We start from the raw sequence: 12483 nt of genomic DNA, 5'->3' as shown, positions 1-12483 counted from the left end.
AGAGGGTGTGGAGAAAAGGGAACCCTCTTGCACTGTTGGTGGGAAGGTAAATTGATACAGCCACTATGGAGAACAGTATGGAGGTTCCTTAAAAAACTAAAAATAGATTTACCATATGATCCAGCAATCCCACTACTGGGCATATACCCAAAGAAAACCATAATTCAAAAAGACACATGCACCCCAATGTTCATTGCAGCACTATTTACAACAGCCAGGTCATGGAAGCAACCTAAATGCCCATCGACAGACGAATGGATAAAGAAGTTGTGGTACATATATACAATGGAATATTACTCAGCCATAAAAAGGAACGAAATTGGGTCATTTGTTGAGACGTGGATGGATCCAGAGACTGTCGTACAGAGTGAAGTAAGTCAGAAAGAGAAAAACAAATAACGTATATTAATGCATGTATGTGGAACCTAGAAAAATGGTACAGATGAACCGGTTTGCAGGGCAAAAGTTGAGACACAGATATAGAGAACAAACGTATGGACACCAAGGGGGGAAAGCGGCGGGGGGTGGGGTGGGGATGGTGGGGTGATGAATTGGGCGATTGGGATTGACATGTATACACTGATGTGTATAAAATTGATGACTAATAACCTGCTGTATAAAAAAATAAATAAAATTAAATTTAAAAATTAAAAAAAAAAAAGGTGTTGGTGAGGATGTGGAGAAAGTGGAATCCTCATACAATGCGAATGGGAATATAAAATGGTACAGCCACTGTGGAAAAGTTTGGCAGTTCCTCAAAAAGTTAGTTAAACACAGACTGACCATATGATCCAGAAATTCCACTCCTAGTTATACACCCAAAAGAACTGAAAGCAAAGACTCAAACAGATACCTGTACATCAATGCTCACAGAAGCACTATTCCAACAGCCAAAGTGGAAACAACCCACTATCTATCAATAGATGATAAACAAAATGTGGTCTATCCATAAAATGGAATACTATTCAGCCTTAAAAAGGAATGAAACTCTGAAACATGCTATAAACATGATGAATCTTGAAAATATGGTAAGTGAAATAATAAGCCAGACACCAAAGGACAAATGTTGTATGATTCCACTAATATGAAGTACTTAGAATAGTCTTCACAGAGACAGAGTAGAACAGTGCTTAAGGGGGTTGGGTGGGAGGTAGACTAGGGAACATTATTTAATCGGTACAAAGTTTCTGTTTGAGATGATGAAAAAGTTCTAGGAATGGATAGTGGTAATGGTTGCAAAACAGTATGATGGGGCTTCCCTGGTGGCGCAGTGGTTAAGAATCTGCCTGCCAATGCAGGGGACATGGGTTCGAGCCCTGGTCCGGGAAGATCCCACATGCCGCAGAGCAACTAAGACCGTATGCCACAACTACTGAGCCTGTGCTCTAGAGCTCATGAGCCACAACTGCTGAGCCCATGTGCCACAACTACTGAAGCCCGTGCACCTATAGCCCGTGCTCTGCAACAAGAGAAGCCACCTCAACAAGAAGCCTGCGCACCACAACAAAAGAGTACCCCCGCTGCCGCAACTAGAGAAAGCCCGCGTGCAGCAATGAAGACCCAACGCAGCCAAAAATACAATGCAGGGAACATGGGTTCCATCGCTGTTCCGGGAAGATCCCACATGCCGTGGAGCAACTAAGCCTGTGCGCCACAACTACTGAGCCTGAGCTCTAGAGCCCACGAGCCACAACTACTGAGCCCGTGCGCCACAACTACTGAGCCCGTGTGCCACAACTACTGAAGCCTGCGCACCTAGAGCCCATGCTCCGCAACAAGAGAAGCCACCGCAATGAGAAGCCCACACACTGCAACGAAGAGTAGCCCCCGCTCACCGCAACTAGAGAAAGCCCGCGCACAGCAACGAAGACCCAATGCAGCCAAAAATAAATAAATAAATTTATTTTTTGAAAAAAAAAAAAAGAAATAGACCCCAAAATGACAGAAGATGATGAAAAGGAGAAAAGGACTTTGAGACAGCTAAATAAACAAGCACAATATGCTCAAAGATTTATGGGAAAATATGATCATAATGAGAGAAATGGAAGACATAAAAAAGAACCACTTGAAACTTCCAAAATGAAAAACAGAATGTCTTCAATGAAAATTTCTACAAAAAGCTACTAGAATAAGTGAATTTAATAAGATTAAAGAAATTTTCATATATTGCTAATGGGAATACAAAATGGTAAAACAACTATTAATATTTTCAAAACAGTTTGGTGGTTTCTTATAAATACACAGTTACCTATGAATAGTAATTGTACTTTTAGGTATTTACACAAGAGAAATGAAAACAAATGTCTACACAAAGACGTAAACACAAATATTCATATAGATTTTATACATAATAGCCAAAAGATGCAAACAACCCAAATGTCCACCAACAGATGAAAGGTTAAAAATAATCTGTGGGGGCTTCCCTGGTGGCGCAGTGGCTGAGAATCTGCCTGCCAATGCAGGGGACACGGGTTCAAGCCCTGGTCTGGGAAGATCCCACATGCCGCGGAGCAACTAGGCCCGTGAGCCACAACTACTGAGCCTGCGCATCTGGAGCCTGCGCATCTGGAGCCTGCGCTCCGCAACAAGAGAGGCCGCGATAGTGAGAGGCCCGCGCACCGCGATGAAGAGTGGCCCCCGCTTGCCGCAACTAGAGGAAGCCCTCGCACAGAAACAAAGACCCAACACAGCCAAAAATAAATAAATAAAATAAAAAAATAAAAAACAGTATAAATCATAGCAATTAAAAAAAAAAAATCTGTGGGGCTTCCTTGGTGGCACGGGTTCAGAATCCACCTGCCAATGCAGGGGACACAGGTTCGAGCCCTAGTCCGGGAAGATCCCACATGCTGCAGAACAACTAAGCCCGTGCGCCACAACCACTGAGCCTGCGCTCTAGAGCCTGAGAGCCACAACTACTGAGCCCGCGTGCCACAACTACTGAAGCCCACATGCCTAGAGCCCGTGCTCCGCAAGAAGAGAAAACACTGCAATGAGAAGCCCGCGCACCACAACAAAGAGAAGCCCCCGCTCACCGCAACTAGAGAAAGCCCGTGCACAGCAACGAAGACCCAACTCAGCCAAAAATAAATAAGTAAAATTAAAAAAAAAAATCTGTGGCATAGCCACCCAATGAAATACTATTCAGCAATAAAGAGGAATGAATTTCAACATTATGGTCAGTAAAACAAACCACACAGAACAGAGTACATTCCATTTAAATAAAATTTCTTAAAAGAAAAAACTCATCTATAGTGATAAGAAGCAGATCAGTGATTGCCTGGAACCATGGGTGGATACTGACTGCAAGGGGATACATATTTTCTGTCTCCAGTGTGGTGGTGATTACACAAATCTATATATTTATTAAAACCAATGAATTATATGCTTAAAAAGGGTTTTATTGCATGTAAACAATACCTCTGTAAAGTCGACTTAGAAATTGAATCAGGGCTTCCCTGGTGGCACAATGGTTAAGAATCCACCTGCCAATGCAGGGGACATGAGTTCGAGCCCTGGTCAGGGAAGATCCCACATGCCACAGAGCAACTAATCCTGTGCGCCACAACTACTGAGTCTGTGCTCTAGACCCTGCGAGCCACAACTACTGAAACCCGTGCCTAAAGCCTGTGCTCTGCAACAAGAGAAGTCACCACAATGAGAAGCTGGCACACCACAACGAAGAGCAGTCCCCGCTCTCTGCAACTAGAGAAAGCCCACGCTCAGCAACGAAGACCCAATGCAGCCAAAAATAAATTTATTTCAAAAAAAAAAAAGAAACTAAATCACCACAGCAGCATTATTTACAGTAGCCAAGACATGGAAACAACTTAAGTGTCCATCAAGGGATGAATGAATAAAGAAGTTATGGTGTATATATTTACAATGGAGTATTATTCAGCCATAAAAAATAAGGAAATTCTACCATTTGCGACAACATGGATGGACCTTGAAGGCATTATGCTAAGTGGAATGACTCAGACAGAAAAAGACAAATACCATACGATCTCACTTAAATGTGGAATCTTACAAAAAACAAAAAAACAAAACAAAAAACCCACCAAACTCAGAAAAACAGATCAGACTGAGGAGGAGGGGGAGCAGGGAATTAGAGGAAGGTGGCCAAAAGGTACAAACTTCCAGATGTAAGAGAAATAAGTACTAGGGATGTAATGTACAACATGATGACTATAGTTACCACTGCTGTATTAACATACAGGAAAATTAAGAGAGTTAATCCTAAGAGTTCTCATCACAAGGAGAAACTTTTTTTTTCTTTTTTCTTTTCTTCTTTATTTTCTTTTTATTGTATCTATATGAGATGATGGATATTAGCTGAACCTATTGTGGTAATCATTTCACAATGTATCAAGCTATCATGATGTACAGCTTAAACATATATACAGTGATGTATATCAATTGTTTCTCAATGAAATTGGAAAAAAATTAAATCAACTTTCAATAAATATGTAAGTATGGAGAGACTTTCTGGAAGATACACAAGAAATGTTAAAAATTCTTGCTTGGGGCTTCCCTGGTGGCACAGTGGTTAAGAATCCGCCTGCCAATGCAGGGGACACGCGTTGGAGCCCTGGTCTGGGAAGATCCCACATGCTGCGGAGCAACTAAGCCCGTGCGCCACAGCTACTGAGCCTGCGCTCTAGAGCCCATGAACCACAATTACCGAGCCTGCATGCTGCAACTACTGAAGCCCACATGCCTAGAGCCCGTGCTCCGCAACAAGAGAAGCCACCACAGTGAGAAGCCTGCACACCACACGAAGAGTAGCCCCCGCTCGCCACAACTAGAGAAAGCCTGCCCACGGCAATGAAAACCCAATACAGCCAAAAATAAAATAAACAAATAAATTTTTTAAAAAAACATGAAAAATTCTTGCTTGCTTCTGGAGAGCAGGAATGGGATTAGCAGACGGGGTGGAGAGTAAAGGCTCATTTTTATGTAATCCCTTCTTTACTATTTGAATTTCCACATGATCATATTTTATTTAAAAATTTTAAACTATCTTATTAAAAATAAAAATTAATTTAACAATACATACTCCTAAACAGAGCCAAAAGCTTAGAAGGGCGATGTTCAACAAAATGTTAACTGGTTTCCTGCGGGTTGTAGGATTACGGGTCATCAACTCTTTTCGTCTTCATATTTTGCAGCATTTTCTTATTTTTTGTAGATGAACACATCTTTACAAGTAGATGAAGGACAAAGCTATTTCCACATTGGGGAAAGTGATGCCATATATAGAGAGAGAAAGAGTGGAGCTACTGGAACCTGGATGCTTCTGAAAGCTTCCAGAGACTCCACTCTCTTTAACAGGTTACTTTGTTGCTAGTTACAGAATTCCCTTAATCCCACAGCAGCAAACACACAGGTTTCATTTCTACTCAGCAGATTACGTGAACTTTTTTTTTTAAATTTTATAAATTGATTGATTGATTGATTGCTACATTGGGTCTTCTTTGCTGCACGCAGGCTTTCTCTAGTTGTGGCGAGCAGGGGCTACTCTTCGTTGCGGTGTGAGGGCTTCTCATCAAGGTGGCTTCTCTTGTTGTGGAGCACGGGCTCTAGGAGCACAGGCTTCAGTAGCTGTAGCACGCGGGCTCAGTAGTTGTGGCTTGCGGGCTCTAGAGAGCAGGCTCAGTAGCTGTGGCGCACGGCTTAGTTGCTCCACAGCATGTGGGATCTTCCCGAACCAGGGCTCGAACCCGTGTCCCCTGCACTGGCAGGTGGATTCTTTTTGTTTTTTTAAAATATTTATTTATTTATTTACTTTTGGCTGCATTGGGTCTTCATTGCTGCACGCGGGCTTTCTGTAGTTGCGGCGAGCGGGGGCTACTCTTCATTGCGGTGCACGGGCTTCTCATTGCGGTGGCTTCTCTTGTTGCGGAGCACGGGCTCTAGGTGCGTGGGCTTCAGTTGTGGCTCGCAGGCTCTAGAGCGCAGGCTTGGTAGTTGTGGTACACGGGCTTAGTTGCTACGCAGCATGTGGGATCTTTCCGGACCAGGGCTTGAACCCGTGTCTCCTGCATTGGCAGGCAGATTCTTAACCACTGCGCCACCAGGGAAGTCCGGCAGGTGGATTCTTAACCACTGTGCCACCAGGGAAGTCCCTGCACGAACTTTTTTTTTTTTTTCTTCTTTTCTACCATAAAAACAACATGAATCGGGACTTCCCTGGTGGCACAGTGGTTAAGAATCCGCCTGCCAGGGGGCTTCCCTGGTGGCGCAGTGGTTGAGAGTCTGCCTGCTAGTGCAGGGGACACGGGTTCGAGCCCTGGTCCGGGAAGATCCCACATGCCGCGGAGCTACTGGGCCCGTGAGCCACAATTACTGAGCCTGCGCATCTGGAGCCTGTGCTCCGCAACAAGAGAGGCCGCAACAGTGAGAGGCCCGCGCACCGCGATGAGGAGTGGCCCCCGCTTGCCACAACTGGAGAAAGCCCTTGCACAGAAACAAAGACCCAACACAGCCATAAATAAATTAATTAATTTAAAAAAAAAATAGAACGATTTACTTTAAAAAAAAAAAAAAAGAATCCGCCTGCCAATGCAGGGGACACGGGTTCGAGCCCTGGTCCAGGAAGATCCCACATGCCGCGGAGCAACTAAGCCCGTGTGCCGCAACTACTGAGCCTGTGCTCTAGAGCCCATAAGCCACAACTACTGAGCCCACGTGCTGCAATTACTGAAGCCTGCATGCCTAGAGCCCGTGCTCTGCAACAAGAGAAGCCACCGCAATGAGAAGCCCTCACACCGCAACGAAGAGTAGACCCCACTCGCCGCAACTAGAGAAAAGCCCATGCACAGCAACAAAGACCCAACACAGCCATAAATAAAAAATAAATAAATAAAAACGCTCCCAATCTTTAAAAAAACAACATGAATCTTAGATCAGGCAAAAATCTTAGAAACATTTTCTTAAATGTGTAAAAACAGAAGCCCCAAGGTGACACAACTCACCCAAGGCCTTGCAGCTGCTGGTTCCCAGATCTCAAGTCTCCTGACACCCCGCCCCTCCCTCCTTACTGCTCCTACGTGAGAGCTGCACCCACCCCAGCCCAGAGAACAGCCTGCAGGGAGGGAGGCGGCATAGATTTTGGAGTTATGGTTTCCTCTAAACTGTTACCAAAAAGAGGAAATTCTATTTACATGAAGGAAAGATGTGAGCATGAATTCTTCAGGAGCGCTGTGCTGGGGGCGGGGTGGGGAGGGGGGGCTAATGTGAATGCTCGTCACATTATCGCAGACAACAACTGTTCAAGTCAGGCCACTCAAATTCACCTCCCATTTTAAACAGTCAGAGCCCCAGAGAATGGAGGTACCTCAAATACACAGCAAGCCCTCCCTCCATCTCTCACTGCCACCGTCGAGCTCCTATATTAAGAGCACCTTCTGTGAGCAACATGGTATTTATTGTTCCAAGAGTACGGCATTTGGCATCGACAGACCTCTGTTCTGGAACCTGTTCTGCCACGAACTAGTCTTTCCATTTGTAAAATGGCTCTAACACCTGCCCTTCCTACCTCAGTGAGCTGTTGTAACTAAAAGGGTTCAGAAAAACTGCGAGATGCTGTTCAACATAAGGTACTACAACCATGCTCTTGAGAGTTTTGATACAGAGGGAAGACCAGAGGGTTCTCTGCAACAAGAGAAATTCACAAGCTAGGAAAAGACAAAGGCTTCCTGCTGGCACTCTGACCAAGAGGGGCTAATAGGAAGGCTTCATGTGTGGGGATGGTTATACTGCCCATGTCTGTCTCCTGGAAACCCAGAAAACACTATTTGGTAAGAAAAAATCACCCAGTCACCTCAACTGTGCCACTGACCCCAGAGGCCATCTCAGCAGTAACTTCCAACCTGTCTTCTTTCTCAGCTCTGGAGATGCCAGACTTGACTTCAGGGATAGGAAGGGATTATATTGCAGCAAAATCACCACCAGAAATTTTCACCTGCCACATACTAATGGAGCCCTGAAGGGACCCTTACAGCTCATCTGCCCATGATTCCTAAATCTGACTTGTCATGAGAATCACCTGCAGGGCCTTGTGAAAACAAAGATCTTGAGCCTTGCCCAAACTTTCTAAATCTCTAGGGCTGAGACCAAAGAATCCATATCATTAAAGCTCTCCAAACAATTCTGAGGATCAGCCAGACTGGGGTACTCTCTCATTTTTCATATGAGGTGTCAGTGATTAGGTGGAGCCGGGGGTGAGACTAAGATCCAGCCCCCATCTGCCCGTTCAAGAATCGCCCCCCACTCCCCGCCACCAACCTGCTGCCTCTCCTGAAATCTTACAGCGTCTACTCTGAGCCCAGACCATTTCCCCTTCATAAATGAAATGTTGCCCAACTTGCAAACCCAGGAGCCATCTTACTCCACCGAAAGAACAGGACCTAACTTAAGCCCAGTTCTTTACCCACAGGGGCTTCAGACCTCTCACTCTACTAGGCCACTCTGCTCCTGTGTCCTGTCACTGTCCAGAGCCTAGAACTTAGAAGCTAATCAACCCTGTCCTCTTTACAAATAATCGTTTTTCAGGTATTGACTCATATATGGCAGTAATCCCAATTATACAAACAGTGGATGCTATGAAAAACTACTGACATTAGTCTTTTATGAATGAGGAAGTAGCAAATTTCTTCCAAATGTAGATTCTCTTGCGATACCTCTGAAATGAGTGGGAATTTCCTGAAAGCAGGTGGGCATGTCACCAGGTGGGTCAGCCTGACAGATGTCTGGGGTCAGAGGGAAGCCAGCTTGGGTTTAACACTTGAGTAGGGTCATGGATCACAGTCTTAACAAGTACTTTACTAGTTTGAAGGAGAAGGATATGTTTACAGAGGAAACCACCAATGTTATGGGAAACAGTGTTCAGCATACTTAAAAAGTATGACTCACATACTATACAATTCTGTAAAAAAGGACTCTGTAATATACAACCAAAAAACAGAAAACTTGGAAAGTGACATGTCCAAGTCCACACAGCGACTAGGAGCACGGTTAGAACCTGCCTTCAGGACTGGGACCCTGGCCGCTGGGTGCAGCTGAGCTAGATTACTGATATGGCGCAGTTCATGGGGAAATCCAAATGCATCATCCCAAATACCATCGTCTCTGCTTTCACCCCCTCTATTGCCCAGGCTATCAGGGTCTATTGATAGTTCAGATATTTCACTCGTTAAATTATGGGTAAAAAGAAAGCAATTTTTAAACTTACACCTTTATATTCAATTTCAGTATTTACTGAATGTCTGCTCTGAGTCAGATATCCTGGGCCTAGGGAAGCACAGATGAGTAAGACGGTTCATTACGTATCACACAAGGCACAACGACACCGAAGCCTGCCCCAACTGCACGGCCCAATTGCGGAGAGAGCATTTTGAGCAGTAACGATAAAGGAATTTGATGATTTCAGTCTGGTCTCTGGTGAGAACTTATCCACATCACAAAAGTCCAACCCTTCGAGCTCATCCTCAGACTTGAGAAGGCGTGAACTGTCAGGACGCCAGCCTGAGCATAAGGCACAGGCTCTGAAGATTTCAACAGCAGGAAATTTCCACTCGGAGGCCTTGGGGAGACCAGGGGTGGATCTGGAGACAGAGGGAAGCCAGACATGATGCCCAAGGTATAACTTCTCTAACAGCCCCAAAACCACTGGAGATGTGAACTCCAAGAAAGCACATTTCACTTTTTCAAACAGTTTAACTTTGGGGCAATTTACAAAGTGACAGGCAGTTGTGCTCCATGAGAACCCAAGGTGGTTCCATCCTGTTCCTACCTCCCAGTGACCAGCAAGTTTGGGTGGGATCTCCAAGCCCAGCTTCTCCCATTCTCGCTCCTGGTACTTCTCATACTGCCGGTAACCTGCGTACCCGCCACCCGTTGCGACCAAAAAGAGCAGGGGGCGCAGCAGGGACAAGGTTCGGGCAGGGGCAGTGTGGACTTTTCTGGCATCTGTAACAAAAAGCAGGAAAATTTTGAGCCTGGGAAAAGGGACAGGTATGAGTCACGCAAACACAGCACCAACAGGAGGGCTGGGAAAAGCCCTCAGCAAAGCTGACTGGACCCAGAAGGGATCTGACAGGGAGGTGCAGCCCTGAGTCACTGCAAAGACCCTGCTGCCTCCAAATTCTATCTAGTAAGGTACAAGCTTCTTTCCTGTGACACTACAGTGCACCCCAACTGCCACCATAATTACAGAATTTAAGATGAAAACATTGAATTGCAAAGAGGTCAAGAAACGAATCCAGGGGGCTTCCCTAGTGGCGCAGTGGTTGAGAGTCTGCCTGCCAATGCAGGAGACACAGGTTCGAGCCCTGGTCTGGGAAGATCCCACATGCCGCGGAGCGACTAGGCCCATGAGCCACAACTACTGAGCCTGCGCATCTGGAGCCTGTGCTCCGCAACAAGAGAGGCCGCGATAATGAGAGGCCCGCGCATCGCGATGAAGAGTGGCCCCCGCTTGCCGCAACTAGAGAAAGCCCTCGCACAGAAACGAAAACCCAACACAGCCAAAAATAAATAATAAATAAATAATAATAAATAAATAATTTAAAAAAAAGAAACGAAACCAGGTTGCCCCGCTGGCTACCAACAGGGCCAGGACTAGGACAGGTACCATTTCTCCCGCAGGATCTCTGATTTTACTTTTACGATCCAGGCCCAGCTCTGACTGGACAGAAGTATTCTCCCAAATGCAAAATCTCATAAGCTCTTACAATTCAACGATAAAAGATAAATAGTCCAATTTTAAAATGTACTAAGAATTTGAATAGATATTTCTCCAAAGAAGATATATGAGTGGCCAGTAAGCACATGTAAAGATGCTCAACATCTGTTATGGTTGAATTATGTCCCCCTAAAATTCATATGCTGAAGTCCTAACCCTTAGCACCTCAGAATGTGATCTTACTTGGATAAAAGGTCTCTACAGAGGTAATCAAGTTAAAATAAGGTCAGCACAGTGGGCCCTAATCCAATATGACTAGTGTGCTTATAAAAAGAGAAAATTTTGGGACTTCCCTGGTAGCCCAGTGGATAAGAATCTGTCTTACAATGCAGGGGACACCAGTTTGATCCCTGGTTGGGCAACTAAGATCCCACATGCCACAGGGCAACTAAGCCCATGCACCACAGCTACTGAGCCCACGCGCCACAACTAGAGAGAAGCCTGTGCACGCACAGCAACAAAGCGAAGAGCCCATGCGCCGCAATGAAAGATCCTGCATGCTGCAACTAAGACCCGATGCAGCCAGAAAACAAATAAATAAATAAATTTTTTAAAAAATAAATTAAAAAATAAAAAGAGAAAATTTGGAGACAGACATGCACCCAGGGAGAATGCTATCTGAAGACGAAAGCAGAGATCGGGGTGATGTTTCTATAATACAAGCCAAAAAAGCCAAATATTGCCAGCAATCCATCAGAAGCTAGACAAGAGGCTCTCCCTCACACCCCTCAGAAGGAAGCAGCCCTGTGACACCTTGATCTTGGACCTCTAGTCTCCAGAACTGTGAGAGAATAAATTTCTACCGTTTAAGCCACTCAGTTTGTGGTACTCTGTTCCAGTAGCCCTAGCAAACCAATGCATCATTAGTAATCAGGGAAATGCAATTCAAAACCATGATGAGATACAACTTCACACCCACTAGGATGGTTTTAATCAAAAAGACAGATAAGTGTTGGTAAGGATGTGGAGAAACTGGAACACGCATACACTGCTGATGGGATTGTAAAATGGGGCTTCAGTTCTTCAAAATGTTAAACATAAAATTACCACATGACCTAGCAATTCAGCTCTTAGGGAAGTGAAACATACATCTACACAAAAACTTGTCAAGCATGCTCCACAGCAGCATTATTCATAATAGCCAAAAAGTGAAAAAATCCAAATGTCCATCAACTGACAAATGAATAAAAAAGTGGTATAACCATACAATGGAATATTGATAATAAAAAAGAAATGAAGTATTGACACATGCTACAACATGAACCTTGAATACATTATGTAAAAGAAGTCAGCCACAAAAGGCTGCATATTGTATGATTCCATTTATATGAAGTGTCTGGTATAGGAAACATACCAGAGAGACCTAAAGTAGGTTAGTGGGTGCCAGGGACTAGGGGTAGGGAGAAATGGGGAGTGACAGTTTAATGGATCAAGTGCTACTATTGTGGGGGGGCAAGGAGGGAATGAAAATATTCTAAAATTAGGTAGTGCTGATGGTTGTACAACTCTGTAAGTATACAAAAAAAACACTGAATTGCATACTTAAAAGGGTGAATTTTATGGTATGAAAATTATATCTCAATAAAGTTATTGTTAAAACAAAATCTCAAGAGCTGACTTCTCAGTAGCCTGAACAAAACCTTCATCCTGTCCTTGGCTTCAAACGGAAGGAAATGGTCCTGCCCATTTGTCCCTGTCCCTCCACCACCTTTTGGTTGTTGCTGTTTCTTTTTCTT

General features: G+C 44.5%; 1 protein-coding gene across 4 annotated transcripts in view; it reads right to left on the bottom strand.

Moving 5' to 3' along the window:
* Positions 1-12483, bottom strand: part of PISD (phosphatidylserine decarboxylase) — a 39386-nt gene that overhangs the window by 18334 nt on the left and 8569 nt on the right. For 3 of the 4 annotated variants that reach the window (XM_068563634.1, XM_068563638.1, XM_068563633.1), the window contains exon 3: positions 9797-9972. The exons of the other annotated variant lie outside the window; for it this stretch is intronic. In XM_068563634.1, coding sequence (XP_068419735.1) covers positions 9797-9972 — 176 coding nt within the window. The remainder of the gene's footprint in view (positions 1-9796; positions 9973-12483) is intronic. 4 annotated transcript variants of the gene reach the window in all.

The sequence above is a fragment of the Eschrichtius robustus genome, chromosome 14 (genome assembly GCF_028021215.1).
Source record: "Eschrichtius robustus isolate mEscRob2 chromosome 14, mEscRob2.pri, whole genome shotgun sequence".
Lineage (NCBI taxonomy): Eukaryota > Metazoa > Chordata > Mammalia > Artiodactyla > Eschrichtiidae > Eschrichtius > Eschrichtius robustus.
The sequence above is the reverse complement of the archived record's forward strand: the minus strand, read 5'-3'. Positions and strand labels throughout refer to the sequence as shown.